General features: G+C 31.8%; 2 protein-coding genes across 2 annotated transcripts; one reads left to right on the top strand and one right to left on the bottom strand.

Moving 5' to 3' along the window:
• The first annotated feature begins 637 nt into the window (after positions 1–637).
• On the top strand, positions 638–2,931 carry LOC141668982 (uncharacterized). The gene has a single exon (XM_074476046.1). The coding sequence runs from the start codon at positions 759–761 to the stop codon at positions 2,679–2,681; it is 1,923 nt and encodes a 640-aa protein (XP_074332147.1). The 5' UTR covers positions 638–758; the 3' UTR covers positions 2,682–2,931.
• A 912-nt stretch (positions 2,932–3,843) lies between these two features.
• Positions 3,844–10,309, bottom strand: LOC141667979 (homeobox protein HD1-like). Its single transcript, XM_074474633.1, has 5 exons — positions 9,550–10,309; positions 9,292–9,412; positions 4,781–4,974; positions 4,361–4,492; positions 3,844–4,181 (listed from the first exon to the last, which is right to left on the bottom strand). Exons 1-5 carry the CDS (start codon positions 9,880–9,882, stop codon positions 4,041–4,043), a joined length of 921 nt encoding a protein of 306 aa, XP_074330734.1. The 5' UTR covers positions 9,883–10,309; the 3' UTR covers positions 3,844–4,040.
• Positions 10,310–13,277: the final 2,968 nt, after the last annotated feature.

Here is a 13,277-nt window from a genome sequence, read left to right as displayed (position 1 = left end):
TGGGGAGCAACAAAACAAACTTTGTAAAAGGTGATGTGTATTAAAAAGTGTTCAAGACAAGTTGACTCGAAAGACTTGGAAACTCGAAGGATCCTTACTTGTCTGCTTATGATGATAGACAATACGTATGACCCCGGAGCCCTGGCCTGAACTATACGTCGTGCCCTGTCGTGGCCCCTGCTCTCCAAAGAAGATGGTCATGCAATTTCTAGTTTGGACACCATGATTCAGTCATATGTCATTTAGTGATGAAATAATGAAATTAAGATGCTGTTGACCATACAAGTTTACGTTCCTTCAGCTAATGTATAAACTCAGATGACCTGTTCAGGACGATCCAAATGAGTGGTCAATTATAGGATCCCCAAACGAAGAATGTACTAAGATTTAAGTAACTTAAATATGCATAAAATAGCAATCACGGTAGAGTAATATTATCAGTAAGATGACTTTTCAGGAGTTGGATAGATTAATGAATAAAGAATGACTACAGCTTTGCATTTAGTTAGTTAACCAAAGATTTGTACATGTAACTTGACATATTAGTTTTATGAATGAAAGGTTAATAGTGTCACGGACCATTTTGTAAATACAAAAGAGGACATTAAGTTTAAGTATAAAGGTTCAAAGATGAAACTTCCACATTCATATTTGCTGAAAATTCAAAGGGCATGTTGGAGCATTACATGCCAAGCTAGCAGAGAAGAAAAATTAGGAAACTTGTCTATAGAAATGCATGTTTAGTACTCAGAAAAAATATGCAATCACCTTGCATTAGAGAAGCCTCAACCTGCTTTCACAGTTTCTTTATGAATCCATCTTTTGACAAACTAGACTCCGAGAGTGCAGCGACTTCACATCATGAATTCACAAACTCCACAGTGTCTTCTCTTTATCCATACACTCAATTCACAAATCACGAATCTCTCCCTTCCCACGAAGAACTATTCTCCAATTTCACCAGAGCTTACCCGCAATATTTGGAAACTTATCTAGCTGATCAAATCCGAGTGCAAGAGTACTATCATCTCCTAAATCATGTATGCCTTGATTACATTGGCAATGGACTCTTCTCATTTAGCCAGCAAGATATCCATTACTCTGCTACTTTAACTGCCTCTACATCTACTTCTGCTCCTCCAACACTGTCTTTCAATAGTTCTACTGTACCCTTCTTTCATATTTTAAATAAACCAGCAAATTTGTATTCTTGGCTGCACCATGGCGGACAAGAATCAGAATTAGACACTATCATACGAAAAAGAATCACAAGCTTTATGAACATCTCTGAAGATGAGTATTCCATGGTGTTCACTGCCAACCAATCATCCACTTATAAGCTTTTAGCAGATAATTATCCCTTCCATTCTAATAGGGATCTTCTAACTGTTTATGACTTTGTGAATGAGGCTGTCGAGATATTGATTGATTGTTCTAAGAAGAAAGGTGCCCAAGTAATGTCAGCTGAATTCTCATGGCCTAAAATGAGTATCCACTCCAGAAACTTGAGGAAAATGGTAACAAGTAAAAGGAAGAATAAGGGTAGGGGTTTATTTGTTTTTCCTCTGCAGTCAAGAATGACTGGAGCTCGGTATTCATATCAATGGTTACGCAAAGCACAGGAAAATGGATGGCATATCTTACTTGATTCTACTGCATCAGGACCTAAGGAAATGGAGACTTTAGGCCTCTCCTTCTTCAAGCCTGATTTTTTGTATTGCTCCTTCTACAAGATTTTTGGGGAAAATCCATCAGGCTTTGGTTGCCTTTTTGTTAAAAAATCTAGTGCTGTGGTGTTCAAGAGTTCGACAAGCACAAGTATAGGTATCATTAGTCTTTTACCAGCTACAAGACATGGTCAGTTTTTGGACAAATCATCTAGCTTTGACATAGACACTGAACAGCAACCATCACCATCAGAACTAAAGAAGGCTAATTTAGCCCTCTCCAGTTCATCCTGTAGTTCAGTGTCAGTTCAGCAGGATGAAGAAGTCATCGAGTTGGAAAAACTAAAAGAAGCCAATGAAAAACAAGAGGACATAATATCTTCTGAAATTACTGAACTAAATAACTCCCTCAACATAAACCAGTTCCGAAACAGAAATGTAACCAGTACTACTGGAGATTCAGATATTGAATTTAGAGGCTTGGATCATGCAGATTCATTGGGCTTGATACTCATCCGTAGCAGATCAAGGTACCTTGTCAACTGGTTGATAAATGCAATGATGATACTCCAACATCCGCATTCAGAATTTGGGCTTCCCTTGGTGAAAATATATGGACCAAAAGTAAGATTTGATCGAGGACCAGCTCTTGCCTTAAATATATTTGACTGGAAAGGAGAAAAGGTTGATCCTAAACTTGTACAGAAACTAGCTGACAGGAACAACATTTCCCTTGGTTCGGGAGTGCTGAAAAACATTTGGTTCTCAGATAAGCACGAGGAAGAAAACGCCTTACTGCATATAAGGACTCCGGAGCACAGAAAATTATTGAAAAATAAGAAAGATAGATTAGATGTAGGGGTATCTGTATTAACAGCTTCATTTGGGATGCTGACAAACTTCGAAGACATGTACAGGCTATGGGCATTTGCTTCCAAGTTTCTCGATGCAGACTTCGTGGAGAAAGAGAGATGGAGGTACACTGCTCTCAATCAGAGAGCCATTGAGGTGTAAATACTACAGACTTTACATTTGTACAATTGTTCAGTCATCTACAAATTAAATATTTTTTATCTGTTTGAATAAATACATTGATTTGTTGATTCAGTAACTGAGATAGCCTAGATCCGCTAATATATATCCTTTGAATTCCTGACCTGTTATTTCGCTTTGTACTTGGTGCCTTTGCCATTAAACTTTCTGCAGTAATTAACATTGCGCTTATAAAGTTGTAATTCATGAACCATTCAAATAATCTTTCTTCTGAATAAATCTCTCCTACTTTCATGCGATTTTCCAACTGTTGCAGTTCATGCACATTTGTATTTTCCTCCACATCCCGTGTCTCCAAATCTTTAAGGCAGAAAACATTGCTACTAGTTCCCGGGCACAAGTTATATATCTCATGGTTTATCTTTCGTTTCTAAGCAGTAGATAGGAAGCACTACTGTGTATAAATCTTATTCAACTATTTAAGCAATACACTAAGAATTTTACTATGATTATGATCGACTAAAAGCAATTCAGCACTATCCAGCCTTCAGCGCTCTAAAGGAAATTTCCATTTGCCGGCATAATAATATTGGACTTGCTAGTAGATTCTGTGTTTCTTTCACAGACTAAAGAAAGGAGAATGAATGAAAGAAGACATGCTTGTTACTTATATTATTATTTGAGAAAAGAAGTATGTACAACGTTTGGCGTCCCTGCTGCCAATTGCAGGCACCAAGAAAATCTAGATGTTGCGGTAATTTTCTCTGGAAGCACATGAGTTTGGATATCCATCAGAAAAATGGATTATCCAGACATGAATTCTGTACAGATATTGTTCATAAACCAAACTGAGTCTTTTTATGACCAGCAAGAGCCTGACTCTGTTATTTCTATGTATTTGATAGCCTCAGCAAAAGGTTAAATTGAGCAAGGCAAAAGCCTTATGCATGTATGATTTATCCTGTGATAACCTAAGAATTGTTTTCTGTGTTACAGAATTTACAACTTAATCAACAGATGATTCATAGTGTCACAAGATTACAAGTTTGTTTAATATATAAGTAAAATAGACCACCAATCTGAGCTTAATTTAGGAGCCAAATCAGATGCATTTGGTTCCATGAGGAGTAGTGGGCGGCATTCCAGACATGTACATAAAACTTCTATAGTTAACAACAAATCATCATTGTCTAAAGTCACACATTTGATGGTTCCATATATTACCTTAAGAGTTCATACACATAATTTCTACAATTGTTAGAAACTGGGGTAGTCGTAGACTAGAGCGGTATCTTGGACATTATGAAATAGCTAAATCAACATGCAATAGATACATTTTCATGATCCGCTCCTTTTCTGAAAATTGATTAGTACATGTTTCTATCGTTTACGCTTGGATTTGAGAGATGTCATTGAATTTGAGTTGCTGTGCCAGTTTCGCTTCCTTTGGTTAATGAACCAGTTATTAATTTGCTTTAGCTGCAGCCCTGTCTCTTCCACAAGCTTTGCCTTGTCATCTTCCTGCATGTATTGCAGGGGTATCAATCTCAAAACAGAATTTTAGACTACAAGAAGAATAGATGTTCAAATTTTAATTTATCAAGTTCTGACGAATCAACTGGTGCTCTGACCATTACAAAAAAGAAGACATAGCTAGCCAAATATGTGACATAACAAAGGAGGATAGAAACATGGCTTACAGTTGGGTAAGGCCACTTTGAATGTTGCTGCCACCATTCCTTAAGCACCGAGGTCGTGTCACCTGGTAATTTACCTGCCCTTCTTTTCCTCAGAATTTCCTCTCTAACATCTTCAATTTTTGACCGAAATCCCTGCAAAACCAGACATGAGGCCTGATGAACAACATTACATGACATTGAAAACAATCTGTATAAACAAATTGATATCCTTTAGTTTTTCAATGCATGAATATGAACAAGACAGGCTTATTCTTGACAACTTTTCACATGCATGTACAAAAATATAAATTTAGCAATGCAATATAAGTTAGGGTTGGTTCCAGAGCAGTTCTTTTTACAGAGCTATTTGTAGCATTTTGCATTAGAATATGCTACAAAATGTGAATTATGCAAGGGGGAAAATGCTACACAGTATCTCACTTGTTTCAGCTCAATCTTGAGTTCTTGGCGAACTCTTTCCATAAGAGACCTCTCGGATTCTGTAGGAAGAAGTGGACCAAAACCCATCATGTCATGCACATCGTTGCCCGCAGATTGATCTAAAGAGAAATCCATCTGCAGGTCATCCTCATCGTCCGACATAGTTGCTCCTGTGCCTTCACCTAATGTCACTCCTGGACAAAATTGAAGAATACCGGAATCATCAGGATATTTTCAAGCGTTTACTAAATTTCCTAGTTACAAATCTTTTATAAATTAATTGAGAGGGGCAATACATATAAGTTCGATAATGCATTGCTCTTTAATTGATCATATGCTATACATTTTTAGTTAAATGTGTATTCTGTGCAGAATTTCATCGATCAGTTTTACACGGAAACTCACAAATTGGCTCAGGTAGAGCAATCCACATTAATTCCCTTACTGTAATTTTTCAAGGTTAGAACCTAGAGTAGGTCATGTTCATATATAATTATATAAACACACCACCACTGGCTTTTCAGGCTTTTTTTTGAATTGGATTTTAGACTTTAGATTTTTTGAACATTTCTAACCCCCCGTTCAAGAGAAAAATTATTTACTCTAAACACAAACACAAAAGAATTAATAGTTAATTAAATTAATAACCTTTATTAATAAGTGAAAGTCGTACTTGGTTTCACTTATTTTTTGGTATCACCACCTTTTGGTTTCACTTTTCATAATTCATGGTATAACTCTAATTCTAATTGTATTATTATTATCCTTTTTGATTCCTACATGACACATAATTATATATATATATAAGGTAGGACTCTAGAGAGAACCATATTATATAGAGAATCGTGGAGAACCATTATTTCAAAAAATATAAAATATATAATTTATTTCATTTTTCATCATACATAGTTACAAATTTTAATTATCAAATTAAAAATCGAAGTTACACAATTTTTTATTTAAAAAATCATTGAAATTTAATGAAAAGGTTAAAATTAGTTCTACAATAGAATCACACTTATTAAAAATTATTCCAATGTAGAATCAAATTTAAGATCCATTATTTTTTTATAAATTAAATTGTTAATTTTTTTTTTATTATATTCAAATATAATATTATTCTAGATTAGCATCGAATTATATACTTTTGAACTAAAATTTTACAATTTGTGATAAAGATTTTATATTAGAATCAATGGTTCTCCACGGTTCTCCATATAAGATGGTTCTCCATGGAGTAAAGGCCTATATATATATATTATTTTTACCCGTTTTTGTTTATTAATAAATTTTTTAAGTGATTCTTTATTTTCACTTATTTTTTTGTTCTATCACCTTTTGTTTTTTTGTTTTTATGATTCATGGTGTAACTTTAGGTGTAATATTTTTATCATTTTTGATTCCTATATGACTTATAATTCTATATGTATTATTTTTACCCGTTTTTCTTTATTAATAAACGAAACATATTCACTTATTTTTTAGTCCCACCACCTTTTAGTTTCACCTTTTATAACTCCAAGTGTATTATTTTTATCCCCTTTTATTCCTATATGACTTATAATTGTATATTTATTAGTTTTCCTCATTTTTAAATTTTTTATAAGCCATAATTTTTTATTATTTTTATAGGTTTGAATCCTATTTTTAATTATATTTTAAAATAAACAAGTTCATAAATTGGCTCAACTAAATAGATTCCGAGAAATATAAACCACGACCCACTGAATAGGCCATGTGTTTAAATTGAAATTTTTTAATTTAGAAATTTTTAATTTGCTGGTAGAATTCCATTTTAATAAAATGGTATGAATTTTTTAAAAAAATTGTATTTTGGTTTCACCACTAGAAAATAATAAAATTGTTCAAATCGTAATATGATTACAATTCTATTTTCGTAGAACTCCAAATTATTTCTTAATAGAGTACTTGGTTTCATCCTAGTACGGTTACGTCGTATTTTGGTTTCAACCGTGTAGTTCTCTTTCATGTAGAGTTCTATGTTGTTTTTTAACAAAATATAGATCGGAATCAGATTATAATTACGATATTTCTATTTTTCGTAGAATTCTTTTTTATTTTTTATTAAAATAATAAAATGGAATCCTTTAAACAGTGTTATTATTAATTAATAAGGAAATCATCTTTTAAAGGATATTTTGGTTTCACTTCTTTTCGGTTTTACGAACTTTTGGTTTCACCCTTTTTTAAATCTTGCTATAGCTCTAAATATACCATTTTTATTCTTTTTTATTCATATATGACTTATAATTCTATATGTAATACTTTACCCGTTTTTTGATTCTTATATACCACATATTTATATTATTTTTATATTAAAAAAATCGTATATACATTGTAATTTCTAGATTCATACCTACAAAATGTTATTTTAGCACCAATTGCAAATTTATACATACATAATGAATATTTTATCAGAAAAAGTTATGCAATCACAAATTATATAAAAACACAAATTCAGCTAACAATAAGAAATTTAATATGCAATTATTTAGTGCTGTTGATTTAATTTTTTGTTAAATTATCCATCAATCATGTAGCAACTAAAGTTTTGATGTAAAATATTAGCTATGTCTTTTTGAATAATAAATACATAATAACATTGAGTTTATTGTAATAACAAGATTTGAATTAATGAAAGTTACATATAATTTAAAAATGAAAATTGCAATAATCGTAAAATTTTATTTATTATATATTTTAATAAAAAAATTAAAATAAATTTCTATAATCATTATTAAATATTGATATTTTGATCTCGGCCCGTACTTAGCACCGGTTATCTACTAATACTTATAATTTAGAAGTATACACATGTACTGTACATGGCTCATGTCTGTGTTGGCGCATAACACAAACACATGCATGTTTTACGTAGTAGCCCACTATATACTAGTGAGGACCATACTGGGACTAGCTAGCTAACACGGTAGCCAGCTGTATAAAGTGTTCATTATAAGCAAGGGGAAGATCCAGCTTTAAACACAATTTAATTTTAATAATAGGAGTAGTATTAGTATATGATGCAGCAGCTTAACATATCAATATTGCATACTACCAAGCAAACTTTTTTAAAAATTCATATCAGATGAAATAGTATTTGATAGTAATCTATTATGAGTTGATTTATATAAAGAATTAAATACTTGCGGGCGCCGTTGACTGAATTTATATATCTTTAGTTAAGAAACTCATGTTTTTGAGGCTTGGAGTTTGTAAATTTAAATTGCAATTGGAATGGTAGGAAGACAAACATTGAAAACGGTGTTATACCACTTGAATATTTTGAACTTGATGTTTAACAGTGACACAACACAACATGAGCTCATAGTTGAAGTTAATTTCAGATTAATACTGTACTTTATCGAAACAGCAACACAGCATGATCATGAGCTTATAAGAGTTGAAGAACAGTGACACAACATGAGCTTAGAGTTGAAGAAAATTTCAGGTAATAATGCACAATGTCTGAACAGCGACACAACATGATGAGGATTATAAGAGTTGATCATATTTTCAGGTTAATTACTATTAATTGATGAAGCCACTTCTCATGATCAGTAGCTAGGTGATCGCAATGTTGATGATTAATTGGTTGGTACTAATATATATTCTAACAGTAAACCCTAGCAACAACACGATATACTAATAAATAGGTCTTGTCTTGAGAGCCTTGAAATCTTCAAAATAACATTACAGTAGATAACAGAAGCATCATCTAATTTCCTTTCAAGAAACCCCATTCTAAAAGCAAGCTTAAAATATCAACAGTCAGTCTGTGAGGTGTTGGGTTGGTAGCCAATACTAAACAACTCTGGGCAATGCACCCCCCTGGTTTATAAATTAAGAATTTGTTGGCAGGCCCCTCACATCCACCTCTTAATTAATTATTACTACTAAACAACCTTTCAAGAATCGCAAATTGTGTTTTTTTCTTAATTTCCTATCTACTACTACAACTACTACTTTTTCTTCCCACCAAAAGCATCAATAGCTAGGTATCTAAATCGTAGCACAAAGATAATCATCTTTATTTAATTAACCACCACAAACCCAGAACAAGGAACTGGATATATTAAATCTATTCTTCTCACGCCAAATATTAAAATTCATCTAATATGCAAAAATTGCAATTATCTCTTCCTACACTTCATTACTCCACATACTGTACCAACTCAACAACAGACAAATATTACTCCTCCGCCTTAATTTAATTATTCAGTTTGATTTTTGCACCTAATTTAAGATAAATTTGATCACGTATCTTCAGAAATCATTTTTTAAATTTAATTTTTATGAATAAAAATTTAAGATTTAGATATATATTCAAAAGAAAAAAAAAATGAAAAATGATTAACTGAGATATGCGGTTAATACACTTTAAAATATGCGTAAAATTCAAAATAGACAAATAATTTGGGAAGGAGAGATTATTATTTAATTATGAAGATTACGAACAGGCGGGCAGGAAAGGGACGAGAGGAGGGTACCAGTGAGAGAATGCAAGTTGAGTTCAATTTCGCGGCAAGCCATGACTGCTTCAACAGCATCAACTCTGACATGTTGCTGAAGTTGTTCTTTAAATGAGCTTAATAATAACATGTATTGTGCCTGTCACACCATTAATAACACAAATTTCAGGATACTATGATGAATATTTAATGATGCAAGTATATATATGAACAATAACACCAACAAAAAACATAAATTAAAAACTCCAATATTAATCTTATATGTGTAACGCCTACCAAGAAGTTGTCAAGCTCTTGTTTTTCAGCAGGATGATGATGATGATGAAGAAGCAGATGATTTTGCTGAGAAGCGTAAGATCGAAGAAGTTGGTGAGAGTTAGAAAGCTGAGCATCAATAAGTGGAAGCTGATCAATAGGAGTAGCCACACGGAGACAAGCTACATGAGCTGACAGAAGCTGCTCATACAGAGGGTGTGTGGCTATCTCCACCTTCATCCGGTGGTGTTGCTCCCCGGAATATTCATGAACCATCCCACCTATTCCACTACTCCCCGCCATGCCCTGCTTAACTTGTTCTTGCATTTTTATTATTTTCTCATCAATCAGCATTCAACAAATATAGTCAACTTTTTTTGACTGTTTCTGCTTTTAGGACCACACAAAAAAGGACTTGATGCTTTATGTGTGTATGATGAAGAAAGACTGAGAGTTTCAAATTATATCATGTACAGATCTGTGCAGCCTACAGTATTTAACATGCGCAGAGTAAAAATAAACAGAGAAGGAAGATTTAGGTTTGCAGGGCTATCAACAGGGACTAGAGTGCAAATTTGTGATATTGGAATCTTGTTGTTTGTATGTTATGAGGATCATTGAATACAGGGATCATATGGTACAGTTATATACAATGAATAGTATTATTGGAGAAGGAGAGCTAAAGGATCATCATTACTGTGGTGCAAGGAGAGAAGAAGAGATTTGTTGGTCAGAGATAAAAAAGCTACCCTCAGCAACTTTTGTTCTGTATATTTTCCTTTATGATCATCATTCAGATGTAAAAATCTCTTGTCCGCAAAAATAATTTATTTGGGACCACAAATTTGTTGCTTTTTTACTTAAGATATATATATATATTCGAAATCTAGCAATTATTCTGTAAGCGCATATGTATACACTCAGTTTCCCGCATTATCAGGAGAATAGTAGAAAAATTAACTAATATATATTCTATATTAATAATCTAGAACAATTTAAAAAAAAATTCGGATAATCTAGCATTTCTCCAAACAAAATTGGTATAACCTTAATAACCTGATATATACTCCATCACTCCTCAAGGACGATATTTCATGGCAGAGTATACAATTATTTAAGAAAGTCGGGTGTGATCGATCAAGTGTCACTGTTATACACCACTCCTTTGGTTGCTTAATGACCCAGTTGTATCCTTTTTTTAAGGCCATATATTCATAAATGGGTTTTCAACTTCATTTATATCATTTTTTCAGCAAATTTGAAATCATTCATTTTTTGTGTGTAGTGTCTGACTTAACAAACGGAGTTGTTCATCATAATAAAATTTAATTCCATTTTCTGAAAACGTGACTTAAAATAGCTAGCTCGATATGTTCATGTGTTATTAACGTAATAAATCATAAAAAATAAGTCCAAACTAGCAACGAGTTTAGCAGGGTAACGTAACTCGGGAAAGGGTGAATCGTACAAATTACTCAACTCATACGAGTGAGATGTAACGTGTGTTATATATAAACACACGTTTATATACATATACGTATACATGCATCATAATGGTGGTTCATGACTTTGTAGGCGAAAGGGATCAAAGTTCTTCGAGTGGGTACCAAAGTTTGAATGATCAAATTGCTGAATTTCTTGCTTGATTTAGAATTAAGGAAACGATATACTAAACGCTCAAGCTACCAAATTTTCCATTTTTGTTGTTTTTTTTTAAAAAAATTCTCCTACCATTGTTGATGGCATTGAGATGGAAGCAACTGGCAAGTCATAGTTTGTTTTTGGTAAGGGTTGGTGTATATAATTTAGGAATCATGATTATTTTCACAAAACTTTTCTATCATTACAAGTTTGTTTCATAATATTAAGTAGAGGATAATTTCATATATTTTTTTTAATTTTTCAGTCTCATATTTATTTTGTAAAACATTAGTGAAGGGTTATTAACGAATTAATAAATTATCTTATTTTTCTTTGTTGGAGTAAATGATAGGATTATAATTATCCCTAATATTTTATGGGAAAAGTTATTATTTTATCCCCTATCACAAGTCAATTTTTAAAGGATTATAATCCCCTCATTGTAATCACATGTGAAACAATCATAAAATTGAAAAATTTAAATGACAATATTCCAATCCCAAAAATTATCCCTCAAAATATTTTAACGGATTATAGTCCAATCATGTACTTAATCCTTCTAAACAAACAAAGTATATGATTATTTTATCCATAGAACTATTTTTGATGAGATTAGTTATCCCCAAATTATTATCCTGAGATTATAATCGCATAAATAAAATGACCCAAAAAATTTGTATATAATGAAAAAAAATATTTGAATGTCTTCGGAGGTTAAGTAGTACAAAATGTTTAGGAGGCAAAACAGAAAAGGTTAATGTACTTACATTTAAAAAAAATAAAGAATTTATTTATAAAAAGTCAAGCATCCAAAAAACTTACTAAAATTTATCAAATATATTAGAGTAGTGCTACACTAAAAACACAGATAAGATGTTTTAATTGGTATAATTCGTATTTACACATGTGGGATCTATTATATTAATTAACAATCAATCAATCACAAATTAAAATCTAATTTTTGAGATTTTTTTTGAAAGCCCGAAATTACTCAATACATCTATACTATACTATAATAAGCGGAATAGAGTATAATTTGATTCAACGGTTATTCCCTAATTTTGACTATTAAAAAAAATTAGTTAAATAGTATTATATATCCACTAAACTACTAAATTATTAAACTACTGTACACATGGACTACTTATCCTACTAAAATACAACCATAACTTATCATATTATAAAAAAATTGTGTTATATATCAGCTAAATAACTAAATTATTAAACTACTTGATGGTATTCTTATCCTACTAAACTGCGATCACATGTTATCATACTTTTTTTAATATACTAAAATAAATAAAAAATTTAAATATTAACGGGCCCGTGTATCTCACGGGATTTAAGTTAGTAATAATCAAATCACACATTCGCCGAATTACAAATTCCTTCATTAAAAATATCGAGAAACTATTTGTTGTCAAACGAATCATTGAACATATACGTTCTTGAAATTTGCAACCGTAAAACATGTAGTCTAACCATATGTTGTATTCAATAATCATAAAATATAGGGATATTTTTTATGATATTATTGTAATATTGATTTTTTATCATTGGCATTAATATATTTTTAATTTCTACTTCAGGTACCCTTGTATTTCTAATTACCTTCATATTGGTAAAACGTTAGGAAAACCTTAAAATATAACTAATGGTTATTATATCATATTTTAACTAATATTTTCTGTCAATTTTTCATTACTCAACTCTATACTCACATTATATTTAAAAAATCACCTTTAATAAAAACTTATAAATATTTAACAAATGCACCATTATGGAGAATGTATTTTGTGATCTTGATTTTTTCAATAATTTGTAAATTTAAATTAGTCTAACGAGTGAGTTTAGGTTCAAATAGAGACGTATAAAATGTTTTAAAATGCATTGCAGTGGTAGACCATCTTTTGAAATTTATGTATAGTTAAGTGTTATAGCATTTGTTGACGGAGGAATCTGGTAATAACAAAGTTTGAGATTTCTCGCCGGAATTATGATCTATGACGGTGGTCCTTCTCCGGAAAATCAAGCGGTGTGTGGTGGTTTGTGGTTGTTTTAGGCTGAGATTGATCAGAGTAAGTGGTGGCTTCTTTATCAGCTCTCAA

The sequence above is a fragment of the Apium graveolens genome, chromosome 6 (genome assembly GCF_009905375.1).
Source record: "Apium graveolens cultivar Ventura chromosome 6, ASM990537v1, whole genome shotgun sequence".
NCBI classification, from domain to species: domain Eukaryota; kingdom Viridiplantae; phylum Streptophyta; class Magnoliopsida; order Apiales; family Apiaceae; genus Apium; species Apium graveolens.
This window is presented reverse-complemented; position numbering and strand designations above follow the sequence as displayed.